Source organism: Choloepus didactylus, chromosome 3 (assembly GCF_015220235.1).
Source record: "Choloepus didactylus isolate mChoDid1 chromosome 3, mChoDid1.pri, whole genome shotgun sequence".
In the NCBI taxonomy this organism is placed as follows: Eukaryota; Metazoa; Chordata; class Mammalia; order Pilosa; family Megalonychidae; genus Choloepus; species Choloepus didactylus.
Window position 1 is genome coordinate 101,784,116 of NC_051309.1, and position 16,456 is coordinate 101,800,571.

Genomic DNA, 16,456 nt, shown 5'->3' on the forward strand with positions numbered 1-16,456 from the left:
TATGTAAATAATATTGCAGGATTTATGTGAAATACCTTAAATTGTAAGATTACAATCCACATGGTACTTACGTAGTATTTAAAATTTTTTTCAGGTATAGAAGTAATGCTTAACTTATGTCCTTAAAATCATAACTGAGAATTTAAATTTTAGCTTTTAAGTTTAGAAGTTAAAGTAATTTATTCATATATAAGTTAAAGTGAGAAATTTCTATTACATATTATTACTTGATTTTTATTAAAGAAGCAGTTGATCTTCGGATATTTGTATCATAGAGAATTTGCCATCAACTTCTCAATATGATTTGGGTAAAACTCCTAATTGTTTAAACCTATGAGGGCTTAGAGTAGTAAAATTTTATTTTTCTGTGTTCCTAATCCATGTTCATATTTTCACAGGGTGATAGAGTTGTATTATTTAGCCAATTTACCATGATGCTCGACATTTTAGAGGTTCTCTTAAAGCATCATCAGCATAGATATCTCAGATTAGATGGAAAGACTCAGATATCTGAAAGGTTGGTATACTTCTGTTTCAGAAAGTCTCTTCCCACCTTACCCGTAAGTAATAATAAATGTTAGAATTTTAAATGTCTAGAGCATTTGATAGAATTTTATTGCTCTGAGTCTTATGTTTGGTTACTACTTCAAGTCATTACCTTAAGATGAGAGACATTTTCCTTCTAATTTTCTGTCTGAATTGCACAGAAGTTTATTTTGAAGCAGTTATTAGAATTGTATACCATTCCCTTTTAAAAATCATTTAGAATGTACAGCACCTTATCATTAAACTAAGATTGTTGTAAAATCCTGGGCTTTTCCTATTTTAAGGGTAATTAAATTTTATTTTTATTTAATTCCCAAAGGTTAAAAAGATTATCTTAAGGAAACAGGAATGCTTTATCTAGTGTGTTTAATTTGCATTATATCATTTGGCTTTTTTTTTTTTTTTTTTAAGTCATCCAGAGTGAATGTTTTTTGAATGGGAGAGGGGGCATTAGAGTAAGGATAAAAGGTATGCTAAAAGAAAATACATCAATATAGTTTGATATAGAGGTCCTTGGTTCATCAGATACATTGCCTATCAGTAGTACTGATATCTGAGAAGGTTAGAGATTAAAGAGCCATATGCAGAGTTTAGATAAGCCAGAAGTCATTAAGCAAATGACCAAATAGTCCTTTAGGAATTAATCAAATTTGAATAGTTGAATTAACTGAAGTAAGAGCTATTGGGGAAGTCAGTACTATAGAAAGGAAGTTGGTGCATTGGGAAGGTCATTCAGTAATAAAGTCACAGGACTGTAATGCCAAAAGCATGAATTTACATCTTCAAGGTTTTTTCCTTCATATGACGTGTTTTCAGCTTTAATTACATTTAACAATTCCACATTCAAACTTTAAAAATATTAAAATCTTAACAATTCTGTTTTATATTTTGCATAGTTGTTACACTCTTTAAAACAAACAAACAAACAAGCAAAAAGTGCTAGGACAGATGCTTGCAACAGTGGGAAGTTGTTCTGTTCTGATAATATCCACACTGGTTAATCCACACATGTTTAGTGGCCTAAGCTTAGAACTTGTAGTCTTTTTACTCCTACTGTATTTACTCTACATCAGTCAAAATTTAAGTTTTCAAATTAATTATATTATCTTAATACCCTATCCAGTAGGCAAAATAAACAGCTGCAAAAATTTCAGTTGTGGTATTTGTTGTTTTACATTTTCAGTTTCAGGAAAAAGTTCTAATGTCCTTAATATATACTTGTTAGTGAGATTTAACTTAATATGTTAATCTTATAGGATTCATCTAATTGATGAGTTCAATACCGATATGGATATCTTTGTGTTCCTGCTGTCAACAAAAGCTGGTGGACTAGGAATTAATCTGACCTCAGCAAATGTTGTTATACTTCACGATATTGATTGTAATCCTTACAATGACAAACAAGCAGAAGATAGATGCCATAGAGTAGGCCAAACTAAGTAAGTGTTTGAAGTGGAAATTTCTTTTTAATCAAATGCCAGTTTGTTTTGTATAGAATGTAGTCTCTTGGATGTCCTGCCTTGGTTTTCATTTTTTTTCAGCAAAGCATGCCAACATTGTTAAACATGTAACCTATGTAACCTATTCATTTCTGGTAATTGAAACAAAATAACCCACCCCCAAAAGTCCAGCAGTTCTTGGGGATAAAGTATTTTGAGTGGTCCTTTGAGAAGGATTAGTAATTGAATGGACTTGCTTATTAGACCAGTTAAGGGCAGACAGACTTAGTAATACACATATTTTTCCTACCCTGTTCCCCATATTTTCATTGAAGGCTAATTTTGATATTGGCATGAAGCTGTAAAGAGGTGAAAATAATTACAATTCAACTCTTATCTTCATATGTAAACAGTAGACAGTATTTTCTTGTGGAATATTTTCCTGTATTTCCAAAAGATCACTGGCATACTCATTTATGGACCAAATATTTATCAGTACCTGTTGTGGGACTAAAACCTGTAATGTAATCTTTGTATTTTACTGCTCTGCCTTTTTGTACAGAAATATTTCTTGGACCCCAGTAAGCTAAGTATGTTTTTATTTTTTCTTAATGGAATTTGTATCTGAACACAGAACTGTTTGTTCTAATACAGTTTTATGAGTAATTTTTAAAGTAAATATCTTTCTTTTTCCCTCTTGGGTCCAAGAGAAAGGGTGTTCAAAAGTTACATGCTCAGAAATTGTCAATCTCAATGAGTTTGAATATAAGGAGAATTTAAATTTAAGAGCACTTGTTATATAATTTTCAAATCATTCTTATTGAACTCCGTAATTTATATCATTTACATGTGTAACCAGTGGACATATATTGTATTTTTTAGAGAAGTACTAGTTATAAAATTAATAAGCCAAGGAACGATTGAAGAATCCATGCTAAAAATTAACCAACAGAAATTGAAACTAGAGCAAGATATGACCACAGCAGATGAAGGTAAGTTATCCGTAAGCAGCAACTTCAGTACATATTCATGGAACAATTATATGACAAGACATAAAACTAGCAGTTAGCAAGGAGATAACAAAGATGGCCTGAGTTCCTAACTAGCATATAGTTAAGGGATGGCTTGGGACAAGCTAAGCATATCATTTCAAAAGTGCTACAATAACTAAGATACATTGTGCCAGAATTGATATAAACACTTTGATTTTGAAAAATTCTCCCACCTTTTTACCTTTATATTTAAAAATATAAAAATATTTTTACCTTCCAGCAAAATATTCTGGAAATAAAATTAAGTTCAGATCCACATATTTATGATTTGCAGTAACTACTTAAGTAGTTATATGAAACCAAAGGTTTAAAACATGGCGTAATATTAACTTATTAGGTGTGTTAACATTCACGTTAATTTCATTTTTACTAGTAATTATTTATTGCACTAGAGTGCAATAAAAATGCTTTTTAAGAAGATTTAATAATTTAAACTTTTCAGATTGTAACAGTTGGGCTCTAGAAAGAACCCTCAAATAAGAGCCCTCTCCCCAACTCACCTCTTTGTAAAGAATAATTTTTAAAATTTTATAAGTTCAAAGTTTTTACTTATGTATACATTTTTGAAAAAATAATTCACATAGTTCAAAACACAAAAGATTATCAAAAGTCAGACAAAAGCCTCCTTCCAGCTCCATCAATCAGCTTCCCTATAAAGGTAACATGTTATCTTTTTGAGTGTGTGACAGTTGTTTTATGCTTATTGAAGTAAATAAGTCTATGTATTCTTCCCGCCTTCTACACAGGATAGCATGCCCAGTTCTGCACCTTGCTTTTCTTATTAGATGTTAAATTTCATAGTAAACAAGTGATTTCATTCTGATAATTAAGGATGATTCTACTATTGATAATGATTTATTACAGTTTGTCATGTTTCCATTGAATATTTATGATATTCCGTTACTGTTCTAAGTACTATATAGGAATCAGTAACTTTTAAACTGTCTTACAGGAGAGATGGAGGCATGTGTGATCAAATTAGTACTTGCCCTTCCTGTATAGCACTTATATCATATTGCTGTGCACCTTGGGGACATGGGCATTAGCAAACCTTTAACTGAGTAAAAAAACAACTGGTTTAGACAAGGATGAGGATTAGTAGTTGAGACCTTTAAGGATGAGGATGAGTAGAAAGATCATGACTTAAACAATTACCATACTATACTTTGTGTGATGAAGGAGCTTATCAATTTCATATTATCCAGCAAAAGCAGTAGAGTGACCATGAAAGCCAGATTCCACTTAGGTATTATTTTTTTCCTGATTATTTTGTTAGGCCATTTTTACAATGTAGTAGATTAATTAAATACCTAGCTTAATTTCTCTTATTTGAATGCTGGCAAATACCAGATATGTGGATTGTATTTTTGTCCTAACAATAAGTCTGAATAGAACCTTAATATTAATCAGGGATTCAGCTGTTTGATTGTTGGATTCCCAGCTGTCCTAACTATAGATCTTTTCTCATGGGCTAGTACATGTTCCCAGAGAGAGATTCTCCAGTCCCTTGCAGATAGTTGAGAGAAGGGATTTAAGCCAACTGACAGCATTGTCACAGCTGAGTAGTAGGGGAGGGATTGTTTTCATTAAAACTCTGTTGCATTTTTTGCTGGTTATATACATTTCTTACCTTCTATTGAAGGAAGAAAAATAGGTAACATAGAAATGAGGTTGACATACAGGTCAAAAATTTTTATATAGAGATTGAGATTCTTAATGTCATGTTTTCTCACACTAGGTTTTATTCACCTGTAATAAATCCCCGACAAGATTCCTTTAAAAAGGAAAAGAGCTTACTTTCAATTTTTTACAACTGGGAGGTAAATGGCTGGCTCTGCTGAATAGGCTTTAAGCAGCCTCTACTCCTTCACCCTGTTTTTAGCTCCATCTGTTCCCCACCTTTCAGAAGCATCCATTAACTTCCATTTTCTGAACTTTAGGGAGTGCTGGTTATGAAGTACCCTACTTGCATTTCACACATTAGATACTTAGGTTTTCTGCTTTCTCATTCTGTGAGTCAGTTTCCAGTCTTACATCAGCTTTTCATCTTCCAAAATTTGACAGCTCTCTTTCTACTGTTCTTTTCTCCTGTTCTTTCTCTTGTTTCTTGCCTTCTCCCTTTTGTTCATGGCATTTTAATGATATTCAGGTCAGATCAGAGATGATGTGTATGTTCAATCATATTTAATCCACACATATTATTTTTATTTATATAAATTTGCTCAATCCAAAAGTTTACCCATCATTTCTGTCTCTAGTGTTTGTTAAGATAGCAATGTATTTCAGCTATGTTCTCAGGCCATTAGCTTTAAAATGTTAAGTTATAAAGAATTTTTCCTCCACTTACAGCTCTTTCCTTCTATGGGAAATATTCCTCCTTTGTCTGTTAAACCTACTTATATATCAGTGTTTCCCAGTGTTTTATTTCAAAAGAAAAATGGTAGACTAATGATAAAGTGTTTTCTTTTATTTACTCTCCTAACTGTAATTTTACCTTCAGCTATGCACTTGTTTTCATTTAGTTATTTTGACACCAAACTGATGAGAGTATGTCCTTCATCTCTCATAATGAGGTCCTTTTGCTCTGTAAACAAAAGGTATATTTTAGTGAATATGTGTGCTTCAGGTTAGCACAATCTGTAGGACCTCTTTTCCTTTAAGATATGAAAGGTTAAAGACTGTGATTGCTCTGAGTTATGCTTATCAGATTTTTATTCTCTAGAGCTTGCCTTAGTTACTGATTCTCAAAGTGAGGTCTCTGGACCAGCAGCAGTAGCAGTATCACCTGGGAAATTGCCAGAAATGCAGTTTCCCAGGCCCCACACTAGACCTACTGAATTAGAAACTGGCAGTGTTGTTTAACAAGCCCTCCAGGTGATTCTGATACATGCTAAACTTAGAGAACAACCATTTTAGGATAAGAATTTTGGTTTTTGGGTATTTTTAAATTTTGTTTGTCTTTAATATCTCTTAATGTGATTAATTGTATTAATAGTTTTTCTATTTTTTAAAACTTTTTATTATGGAAATTTTCATAAAAAATATTGAAAGCATAGTAAGAATGAAAGGACAATGATTTAACAGTTGTAACATGCAGTGTTTGTTTCATGTACCTTTTTTCTCCACTAGAACATTTCAAAGTCAGTTGTAGACATCATGATACTTCATTTTGAATATTTTCACGTATTCCTCTAAATTGTTGCAATACCATTATGGCATGCAACAAAGTTAATAATTTCCAGATATTATCATAATTTTCCATATTCAGAATTTTTCCAGTGGTTCCCTTAACATCTTTTATAGCTTTTTTAAAAAAAATCAGAATTCACATATTGCATTTTATTGAATTATATCTTTAGTCTCTTTAAATTTAGAACAGTTTCCTCACCCTTTTCCTTCTTTCCTTTTGTCTCTGCATTCCTCCCAGTAATACTCAGTTTTGGAGTCTTATTGTCTTGGAGATACGTATTCTTGTGTTCTTGTTGTATTCTGGATTTGTCCTCTTTGTTACTTATTATGTCATTTAATTTAGGACAGGTGTGCTTAACTTAGGTTCATGGGCTACTGTAAGACCTTTGCATGGGCTTGGAGGCAGGGGTGTTAGTGAACTCCTTGAAAGTTTGTACATATTTGTGTTCCTGTGGTGTGTGTGTGTTTTTTACAGAAGAGAAGAGATAAAAGTACTCTTATAATTTTTTATTATACCTGATTTATAGTTAACAAATGTACATAAGGTCAGCAAACATTTATGTACTGCCAGCTGTGCCATTGTCAGTAACCAGTAAATTAATAAATCAGTTCATCTAAAAATATTCAAAGTGAAATTTAATTGAATTGATCAAGGTTGGTAGATTCTACAGCATCGTGATACCGGGTGTTCTCACGCCTTAGAAAATCTTAAATAATACCTCTAAGTATCTGGATACTGTGATCCCATTTAATTGAAAGATAGGGCAATCGTTGGATAAGAAAAGGTAATTTATAGCAGGTAATGTAATCCTCATCTGGTAGTCTGTACTCAAAATTTTGGTCATGTATATGGGGTGGGTCTAGGTCAGTATCTTTGGACCAAATATAAAGGTCTAAATTGTTTCACTTTGGTTGGAAGTTGGGGACTTTGTTGGTTTTGTTTCCCTACTCATTTTCTTACAAAAATGTTTTTCTTTCATTTAGCATGAGAAGAGTAAGTACAGTGTGCTATATGAATAAAATATGGTACATGCTACTTATATCTATCATTATATATCTATATATAAAATCAGAAACATAACCTGTAGATTATAAGTCTAAAATATGCTATGGTGATAGTATAAATAAGACCATAGAAGAAGTAGCCCTAATGTATATAGGCGTCAGGGAAGGTTTTTAAGATAGGCAGACACTGTAGCAAACTGGGCCTTCAAAGTTGAATAGGAAGTCACCAAAGGTAAAGGAAATCAGAAAATGTATTTTATAAAATAAAATATTTTTATTAAACTTTTAATGCTACTTTCTGACTTGCAGGTGATGAAGGGAGTATGCCAGCAGATATAGCCACATTACTAAAAACTTCAATGGGCCTGTAAAATAACTGTGAATTCTTATTTGATGAGGAAACATCAACTTGGTGCACTCAAGGACATTTACATTATGATGACCATGGGGTTTATGAACATTTATAACTTTTTATAATTTCCATATTGCATTTCTCATAGTATGGACAACTTTTTTGCCACTAACGGAATTCTCCAGATGCTCACCTGTGAAATTTCCAGAAAAGCCACAAATATGTAGTCTTTAAGATGTTGAATAATCATTTTACAAAGCAGTTTTCTGAACGGGGGATTAGTTGGTGATTGTTTGTAACAAATATGCTAATGCTTTAGAAATGTCAGTATTTTTGTAATTATTTCTACCTCCAAATATATATATATATTGTCTTTCACTGGATAATGTGTGTAGATTTTTACATGTGCCTTATTTGACAATGCTTATGTCTCGTTTTTGCTTGTCTCATTTGAAGTTCTTTTTTATTATGTTAGTTTAAAGAATGCAGCTGTATAGTTTATATAGCTTTAGTTTTATTGCTATTTGAAGCAGATGTTCACCACGTCAACAAGAACTCAACCTGAATTTAAAGGTGGCAATCCATATACTAATATCCCCCAGCTCTTCCTCTCAAGTTCTTCTGTTAAACAGATTTCTTTGGCTAGGCACTAAGTTGTTTTCCAGTGAATAGTAACTGAAGAAGTCCTTATCTTGTTCCATGGATTAATTCCTTCTGTTCATTTCACAGCTGCACTAATTGTGCTTACTACTATGCTATTCTTGTGCATGTTTTCGTTGATTTCCCTCTCCTAGCTTTTGCTTCTCTTGAAACTGTTGCCTGGTCACTTCTACTCAGATCTCTTTACTCTCTAAACAATAGTTTATTCCTGCCACATCCCCACATATCAGCAAAATGTTGGTGACATTTTTCTAGCCTGGCAGAACAGATTAACTTAAAGCTATTTCACTTCAAAGCAGAATGAAAGTGACTTCATATTAAGGCAGCATTAGGTACTGCATGGAAATAGGTCATTAACTTTAAGCTCTTATCAAAATATAATTTACCAATTTCCAGAATTTCCAGTACAGGACCTCCTGAAGAGAGCCGTTTAATTCCAGTTCAGTGTGGGTAACAAAGTGAAATTTAGAAGTAAAGTTGTCTATTTAATATTTAACTCCTTATTATGTCTTTCTTTAAATTTTTGCCTGTCAGTCTATTGCTGTTTTTATTATACATCAATTTCTTTGTATAACTTGTGAGTTTCATGTGTTTGTTTTAATTATGTAAATATCATTATAAATAAACTTATTTATAAATCAGGGATTTGTTAATTATTGGAGCTCATAACTTTCATGGATGGCATCTTACCTTGCTGGGATGCTAAGTCATATGACCCTCTGGATTTAGAAGACAAAAGAAACTTGTCGTGATTCTTGAGATACTTTAGACCCTGAAAGCACATTTGACTCAATAGATTTACCCAGTCATGAAGGTTTATTGTACACACTGAATATATTTTAGTGTAACAGGGCTAGAAGGAATCTGCAGATGTTTTTACTACCTCCTCTTACATTACAGTACCTAAATCATATCAAATCATTGGGAATATTACATTTTAAAATCTCATAATGGATTTTTCATAATTTTTTCTGTTTTTCTGTATCATCAGCTATAGACTGTGTAATTGTTAAATCTGTATTTTTATCTCTAAGGAAATATAGTTGGATTTTCCTTGTAGTGCTCTATTATGTCTTGGGCTTAATATAAGTATTTGTGATCACCAGTTGTATTTTTCAAACCCTTTTTAATAGTTTCTAACCCTCCCTTCCCTTAAAAAAAATATATTGAGCACAACTGAGATCATATTGTGTGCTTAATATTGTCTGTTTCTCAACAAACTTGGATTTATTACTTAAGATGTATTCTCCTTAGGCCCTTCATTGGGCTGATGTCAGTAAACATTGTAATCCAACATCAATAAAGAGAGCAAATAAATCCACAAGTCTTGGAATAGTATCTTGACCAATTGAAGCAACCTTTTTTTTTTTAATGCAAATCACATAGAGATAGAAGACATCCTTTATGTGTTTTCATAATTATATTCCTGACTTCCATAGACTTGTAGCTTTATGCAAGCAGATCTTTATATTGGCACACTGATTAGTCTATTGTTCCTGTAGTGGAGAGGTAAGGGAATCAGGAGCTTTGGTTTCCATTTCTGTGACCTTAAGCTAGAACGTAAACTGTTGCACAAAATTAAGGAACTGTATATTTTAACACTTTTCTTCCCAAAATTTATGGGATTTTTTCTGGTTATAAATATGCAATTAAATTTCTGCTTTCATTCTCTCTCTCACTCTCTGACAATCTTTAAACAAAGATACATTGAAATAATGAATGTGTTCTTCAGTGCAGAAAGGTGACCTTAAAGTTTTGAAGATGCTATGATTGAAATGAAATATTTCCTTATGAAACCCATTATGGTTGCATTTTATACTTGAATTACAATTCATGTAAACAAGTGAGACTGATTATCTTATTTTGAATTTTCGTGAAAGTGCTTTGCAATGAGATTCCATATAACCTATCATCATTTATTTATTAGCAGCCACTAATGATGACAAAACTTGAATACAAACAAGCAAGATACTTGAGAAATACATTTTGTTTTCATGTGTTATCCTTAATAATTTACAAAGTATTTAACATTTTTTTCCCATTTCATAAAACATTGCTGGGAGGAAAGAAGCACCTTAAGATCATAGCTAGCTGAGTTTTTCCTTTGCTTTCTTCTTCTCACACCCCTTCTTATGACTTTTCAGCTTCATGTTCTTTTTCATCTGCACTGCTTTTCAAGTGCAAGTTCATCTATTTCATTAGTCTGCTTATGTATATGACATGAGGTACTTGTGTATATGACATGGCATTATTAGACAATCTAATATTATCATGTAAATTAAACTAAAATTTGATGTTTCAATCATATATGTTCTAAAATGGGGAGGATATAAATGTGTATTTGCTGGGAAGATTTCTATTTAAATTGCTTATTTATAGTCAGTTCTCACTTTCCATCATAGGAACTATAAAAATGACTGGAAGCTGCAAAGTGCAAAGCAATCTTCATTAGGGAAAAAATATGATTGTTCTGTCAACCTGAAACATTTTTATCAAAGCATTAAAACTTTATTATTGCTTATAAATATATGAGTAAATGAAAAACAATAAAACATATAGTACACTGTAATTTGAAAAATTAGAAACAATGAGAATTAAAATGTTTTATTTCTTTGTGAAAAACTTATCAGGTGTGGTTTAGCAGTTTGCCTTCTCATTGTGCAACGTAGGATCAAGCATCTTTTCTATACCTTGGCAAATTGTTTCCATCCTTTCTAATGTCACTTCCTTTGGGACATCTTCATCCTTGTCATAATCACTTTCCTCATTTATGGGATAAGTTCACCTTCACTTAGTTCCTCCGGGTGCATATCCAGAGCCTCTTGAATAGCGACAGTTTTCAATATTACCACAGTCAGCAATTTCTTCTATAAATCCATTAATGTTCAGTTGGAATTTCATTCAATGTTAAAACTTTTCATTTGTTTGCTGCATTTGCAGCTTTGTTGGCCAGTTTTCTCTTGATCATCCATTTTTATAAAATATCAAGTGGGTTTATCACGGAAACCAGAAGGTAGCACAACATGCTTTGCTATCTGTGTGTAAATGTTCAGCGAGCAAATGACTAAATGTTTGTTGGTTTGTTTTCAAATTTACATGGAATATGGCAAAAGTGAATGTCTTGGTGGAGCTAGGGAAGGAAGTGTGTGTATTATCTGGCAGGCTACTGTAGCTGTCTTATCTGATGGGAGTGATGTGAAGAACAACAAAGTATGAAGGTGTAATGTATCACCTACAGTTTAGTTTGGGGCCTCCGTTTTATCCAGTCAGCAATGGCAGGAATGGCTTGGACTTTTTTCTGTAAGGTCACCAGCCTGGGATGGATGTCCAACAAGTCAGGTTTAAAGACCTGAAGTGTGGTACTGCAAATATCCCAGTAGAAATCTGCCCAAGTTACCTAGTTTAAAGGAAACAAAAACCATATTTTCATTTGAACATAAAAGGTATCACTTTATCAGCATTCCAAAATTAAAATTTCTTAAATCTAAAAGATAGTTTCTTTTTAATTTAAAATGAGTTTTTATATACAAGCAGAATGTGTTACAGAAAATTAGAAATATGCAGATAACATACTCCTACCACCCAGAGATTACTACCATTAACTCCTTGGTGTATATTTCTCTAATGCATTTTTACTAAAATTAGATCTTACCATATTTACTCTTTTGTAACCTCCAATCTCCACCTCTCTGTGGTATCTTATCTAATGCCCAATCCAGATTTTTCTATCTGTTCCCAAAATGTCCTTTACACATCACAGCAAAATCCATTCCAGGACCTTTCTTCATGTTGCTGAATTACTGAAGAATCTAGACTAGTCCAGAATATCCTTTGTTCAGGATTTGTGTGATTAGTTCATCTTGTTGTTTACCTTGTTAATACTTTCAATTTAAATGTTTTTGGCTGAAATACATTATATTGCATCATATCACTAGAAATAAATTATCTGACCATTAGTGGGATGCTAAGATTGACCAGTGGATTAGAATGATAACAGCCTGGTCCTACCCTTGCACATCTGTTGTTTGTTTTTTTCTTTTGTGAGTAGAAGTGAATCTGTATGATGTTTGGCTTCATATGAATATCAAAGAATGAAGTTTAAACATCGACTGTTCTTAAGTTTTCTTTTTGAATGGAGATTAATAAAACTGATGGCTAGTGGTTCATGAACTCGCTTACTAAACTTCTGTCTGTCAGGAGAGGCTACTGGTTAGAGGATTCAAAGTTCAGTTGCATATTTACCAAGCACTCACCACATGCCATGCACTGGTCTGGGTGCTGGGAATTCATTGAGAAAGATGCCAGTCCCTTATCTTGCTTTTACTTTTGAAAGGGGAAGACCATCAGATATGTAGGATGTAAGCTGGTAGGTGCTAAGAAGAAAAAGGAGTGATGAGATGGTCTTTCAGGTGGTCTCGGAAGACCTGTAAGGTGATATTTAGGCCAAGACTTTAATGATAAAAAGGATCCAGACATGCAGCAATCTGGAGTTAAGCATTCCCGGCAGAATAGGAGCATAAATGTTCTTGGGTGGGAGTGTATCTGTATCTGAGGAAGAAAAAAAAGTCCCATGGGTTGGTGCACTGTGGAGAAGGGAGTAATAATAGACGGGTAAGAGTGATTGTTTAAAAAGAAATGTTTATAGAAAACAAAGTCTTTTAAGCCCTTTGAAATTAGTCTATCACAATAGGGCAGGAAGAGGAACATTTTCGGAAAGCCTATGAATACAGTCAGTGGGAAGAAATGAAAGACTGTATGATGCCTTGCAAGTTGAGGATAAAAATGTGACTAGTTGACTTCTTTTTCACCCGAGAAAAACAGACAATAATCAGTACAAGGTAGACTAATGATTGTGTCACATGACTGAAGCAAAAAGCAATCTGTGACTTTGCTAGAATACAGTCTTGAAAGCAGGGACCCCCACATACAAAAACATCTATATCAGATTAAGATTTGATTTTTTGCCAAGATTACATCACAGGTGGTGGTATGTTCTTCCATCAATAGGCCTGTAATAACCAGTTGTCTCACTTTTTTGTGTGTATATATTAGCAATTGATGACAATGTTTTGATCCATGAATTCATCGGGGGTTGCAAAATGGTGATAGTCTGTTTCAATCTTTTGTTCTCACTGATTAACTGGAATACTTTCTTATGAAGAGAAACTTTCTCCATCTATTTTTACTAGTTCCAAGTACAATTTGCATAGGAAAGACAGGATAAATGTTTTATTCAAATCCCGTACCCCCATTTTAAAAACAATTCTTAGAAGAATAATTTGACTACTTAGCATCTTCTGAAAGTAACCAAATGAAGCTTTGTTATTTTGTGTTTAGTTGTGGTGGTGATTGTCAAACAAATGGATTTGTTCATTTTAAAGTGTTTTAGTCCAGTGTCATTAATATTCTTACTGAATCTTGAATTGTTCTATCTTTGACCAGTGGGAGCCTCTTTAAGTTGACTTCTGAATCCTTTTGATACAACCCTTGTTGTCTTTGATAGTGAATTTGCTTCTGGTACAACTAGATATTCCCAGATCATCTTTTACACTTCCTGTCCCAGATTGAGAATAAGCCATTTCTATAAGGAGTCCTGGTTCCTTTTACTATTTAGAGATCAGAATCCGGGTGCTAGGGGTGCTGAAGACTACAAGATAGGTCACTGTTTCAAGAAAAGAAGATACAAAATGCCATTTTCTTTAAGATATATCATAAGTCCATATTGTTATATTTAACTCGAATTCAGGAATAGGATGTTTACTTAACCTCACTGATCTTAACATTTCTATCTCCTTCCTCCTACACTAAAAAGTCTGGTTTCTCAGTGACATCAACATAATTTCTTATTGCATTACCCATATGTAGATATAATGATATCAGAAAAACAATACCAACAGTACCCACAATATGATTGCTAGAAGTGGTGTATGATTTTTATTTATTGTCCTTAAAAGAGAATATCTGTATTAAGATGTATAGTCAAATTACAGTGTTCTAGGAGAGGATTGTGGGAAGATGGTGGAGTAGGAAGCTCCAGGAATCCTCCACCAGAACAACTATTAAAAAGGCATGAACTACTCCCGGGGAGGAATGTAGACACTCCCGGGGAGGAATGTAGACCCGGCATCGTGGGATGGAGAACATCTTCTTGACCAAAAGGGGGATGTGAAAGGAAATGAAATAAGCTTCAGTGGCAGAGAGATTCCAAAACGAGCCGAGAGATCACTCTGGTGGGCACTCTTACGCACACTTTAGACAACCTTTTTTAGGTTCTAAAGAATTGGGGTAGCTGGTGGTGGATACCTGAAACTATTAAACTACAACCCAGAACCCATGAATCTCGAAGACAGTTGTATAAAAATGTAGCTTATGAGGGGTGACAATGGGATTGGGAAAGCCATAAGGACCAAACTCCACTTTGTCTAGTTTATGGATGGATGTGTAGAAAAGTAGGGGAAGGAAACAAACAGACAAAGGTACCCAGTGTTCTTTTTTACTTCAATTGCTCTTTTTCACTCTAATTATTATTCTTGTTATTTTTGTGTGTGTGCTAATGAAGGTGTCAGGGATTGATTTAGGTGATGAATGTACAACTATGTAATGGTACTGTAAACAATCGAAAGTACAATTTGTTTTGTATGACTGCGTGGTATGTGAATATATCTCAATAAAATGATGATTTAAAAAAAAAAAAAAAAAAAAAAAAAGGCATGAACTATCCGAATCAACTTTCAGAATTCCAGACTCCAGTAGAGCACTGTGCAACATCCAGGAAAGATTGGGAGGAAGAGGCTGGTAAATACCACTGAATTATACTCTGTGCAGTGGCAACCATCCTCCATCCTCTAACCTAGCAGTGCAGCTTGCTGGTGCCAAAGTGGCACATAAAGACCAGTTCCCCCAAAATTTGGGGGTATACATTCTGAGCATTGAGCACTGCTTTTCATTAGCTACATCAGATTGTGGAGACCTGGCTCTGAGGATTACCATTATTCTAACCCACCCCAGACACAGACAGCAGAGGAGACTTAGAGATGGTATAGTTCCTCAGAGCTGTGGAAGACAGTTAAAAGGCTGCATTTGCTGAGACAAGAAAGCACAGCTTGGGGAAGTCTTGAGGGAAGCCCCAAGCACCCTTCCTGTCCCCACCCTCATTTCTCCACAAGGCAATTTGGTGCCAGCCCCTGCTTCCTTTGTAAATCAGTGGCCTTGTTTTGGCTGGGAAATATTGACTCCCAACTCCTCTTTGATGTGCTGGTCCCCCTCAGAATTTTCCCTTCCAGCAAAAGCAGCCTGAGATAGGAAATCAGAGTAAGAAACAATTGAGTGGGGTAGCCTGGGACAAGAGCTTACCTGCTTTAACACCAGTGAGAGGGAGAAATTCTGTTTCCTGGGGAGCAAAGGGGACATTCAAAGTCCTGTAAATGGGAAAGCTTAAGGCCACTAGCAAGCACAAGCCCAGGACAAGACACAGGCACAGAAAAGACAGGGAGGACAGTGCACTTTGCATTTACCTCAGGCTGACCTGGATGGGAGGGCTGAACTCTGAGGAAGAGTGCCAGCCAATGCAAAGCCAATTTTCAAAGACTATGAAATATGTTTTTTGCTTGGGTTTCCTTGGTTTTGTTAGCTCATGACACTCAAGAAAATCTCTGTCCTGTCAGTAGTTGAATAAAAACTCAACAAACAGACATGTTTGTTGTTTAAAATGCTAACATTTTAAAATACTGAATTATACAGTGTGTAGCAAAAGGGTACAAGACAAAGAAAAAGGAAATTATGGTCAATCCAAAGGAAGAGGATAAAAATCCAGAAAACATCAACAAAGAGGAGCAGACTATCAACATACTGAGAAAATCTTTTTTTAAAAATGATCTTTAATATGCTTAAAGAGAGAAAGGTAAATACAGAGAAAGAATCGAGGTGATATCAGGAAAACAATGCATGAACAATACAAGAATCTCAATAAAGAGAAATTTTTAAAAGGAACAAAAGAAAACTATTGATGACTACAATAACTGAAGTGAAAAATTCACAAGATGGTTTCAATAGCAGATTGGAGCTGGCAGAAGAAAGAATCAGTGAAAATGAAGATGAAAGGATTTAAATGAGTCAGGCTGAAGAGCAGCAAGAGAAGAGAATTGGAAAAAGCAAAAATAGCCTAAGGGACCTGTGTGACACCATCAAGCATAGCAATATACGCATTAAGGGAG

At 34.1% G+C, this 16,456-nt stretch overlaps 2 protein-coding genes across 5 annotated transcripts in view; one reads left to right on the plus strand and one right to left on the minus strand.

Annotated features, from left to right (window-relative positions):
* SMARCAD1 (SWI/SNF-related, matrix-associated actin-dependent regulator of chromatin, subfamily a, containing DEAD/H box 1) overlaps window positions 1-8,884 on the plus strand; it is an 80,413-nt gene extending 71,529 nt beyond the window's left edge. For all 3 annotated transcript variants that reach the window (XM_037830270.1, XM_037830269.1, XM_037830271.1), the window contains 4 exons: window positions 399-517; window positions 1,803-1,985; window positions 2,868-2,977; window positions 7,541-8,884. In XM_037830270.1, the coding sequence (XP_037686198.1) occupies window positions 399-517; window positions 1,803-1,985; window positions 2,868-2,977; window positions 7,541-7,602 (474 nt within the window). In that variant the 3' untranslated portion in view covers window positions 7,603-8,884. The remainder of the gene's footprint in view (window positions 1-398; window positions 518-1,802; window positions 1,986-2,867; window positions 2,978-7,540) is intronic.
* A 1,270-nt stretch (window positions 8,885-10,154) lies between these two features.
* Window positions 10,155-16,456, minus strand: part of HPGDS (hematopoietic prostaglandin D synthase) — a 79,053-nt gene continuing 72,751 nt past the window's right edge. For both annotated transcript variants that reach the window (XM_037830273.1, XM_037830274.1), the window contains exon 6: window positions 10,155-11,640. In XM_037830273.1, coding sequence (XP_037686201.1) covers window positions 11,476-11,640 — 165 coding nt within the window. In that variant the 3' untranslated portion in view covers window positions 10,155-11,475. The remainder of the gene's footprint in view (window positions 11,641-16,456) is intronic.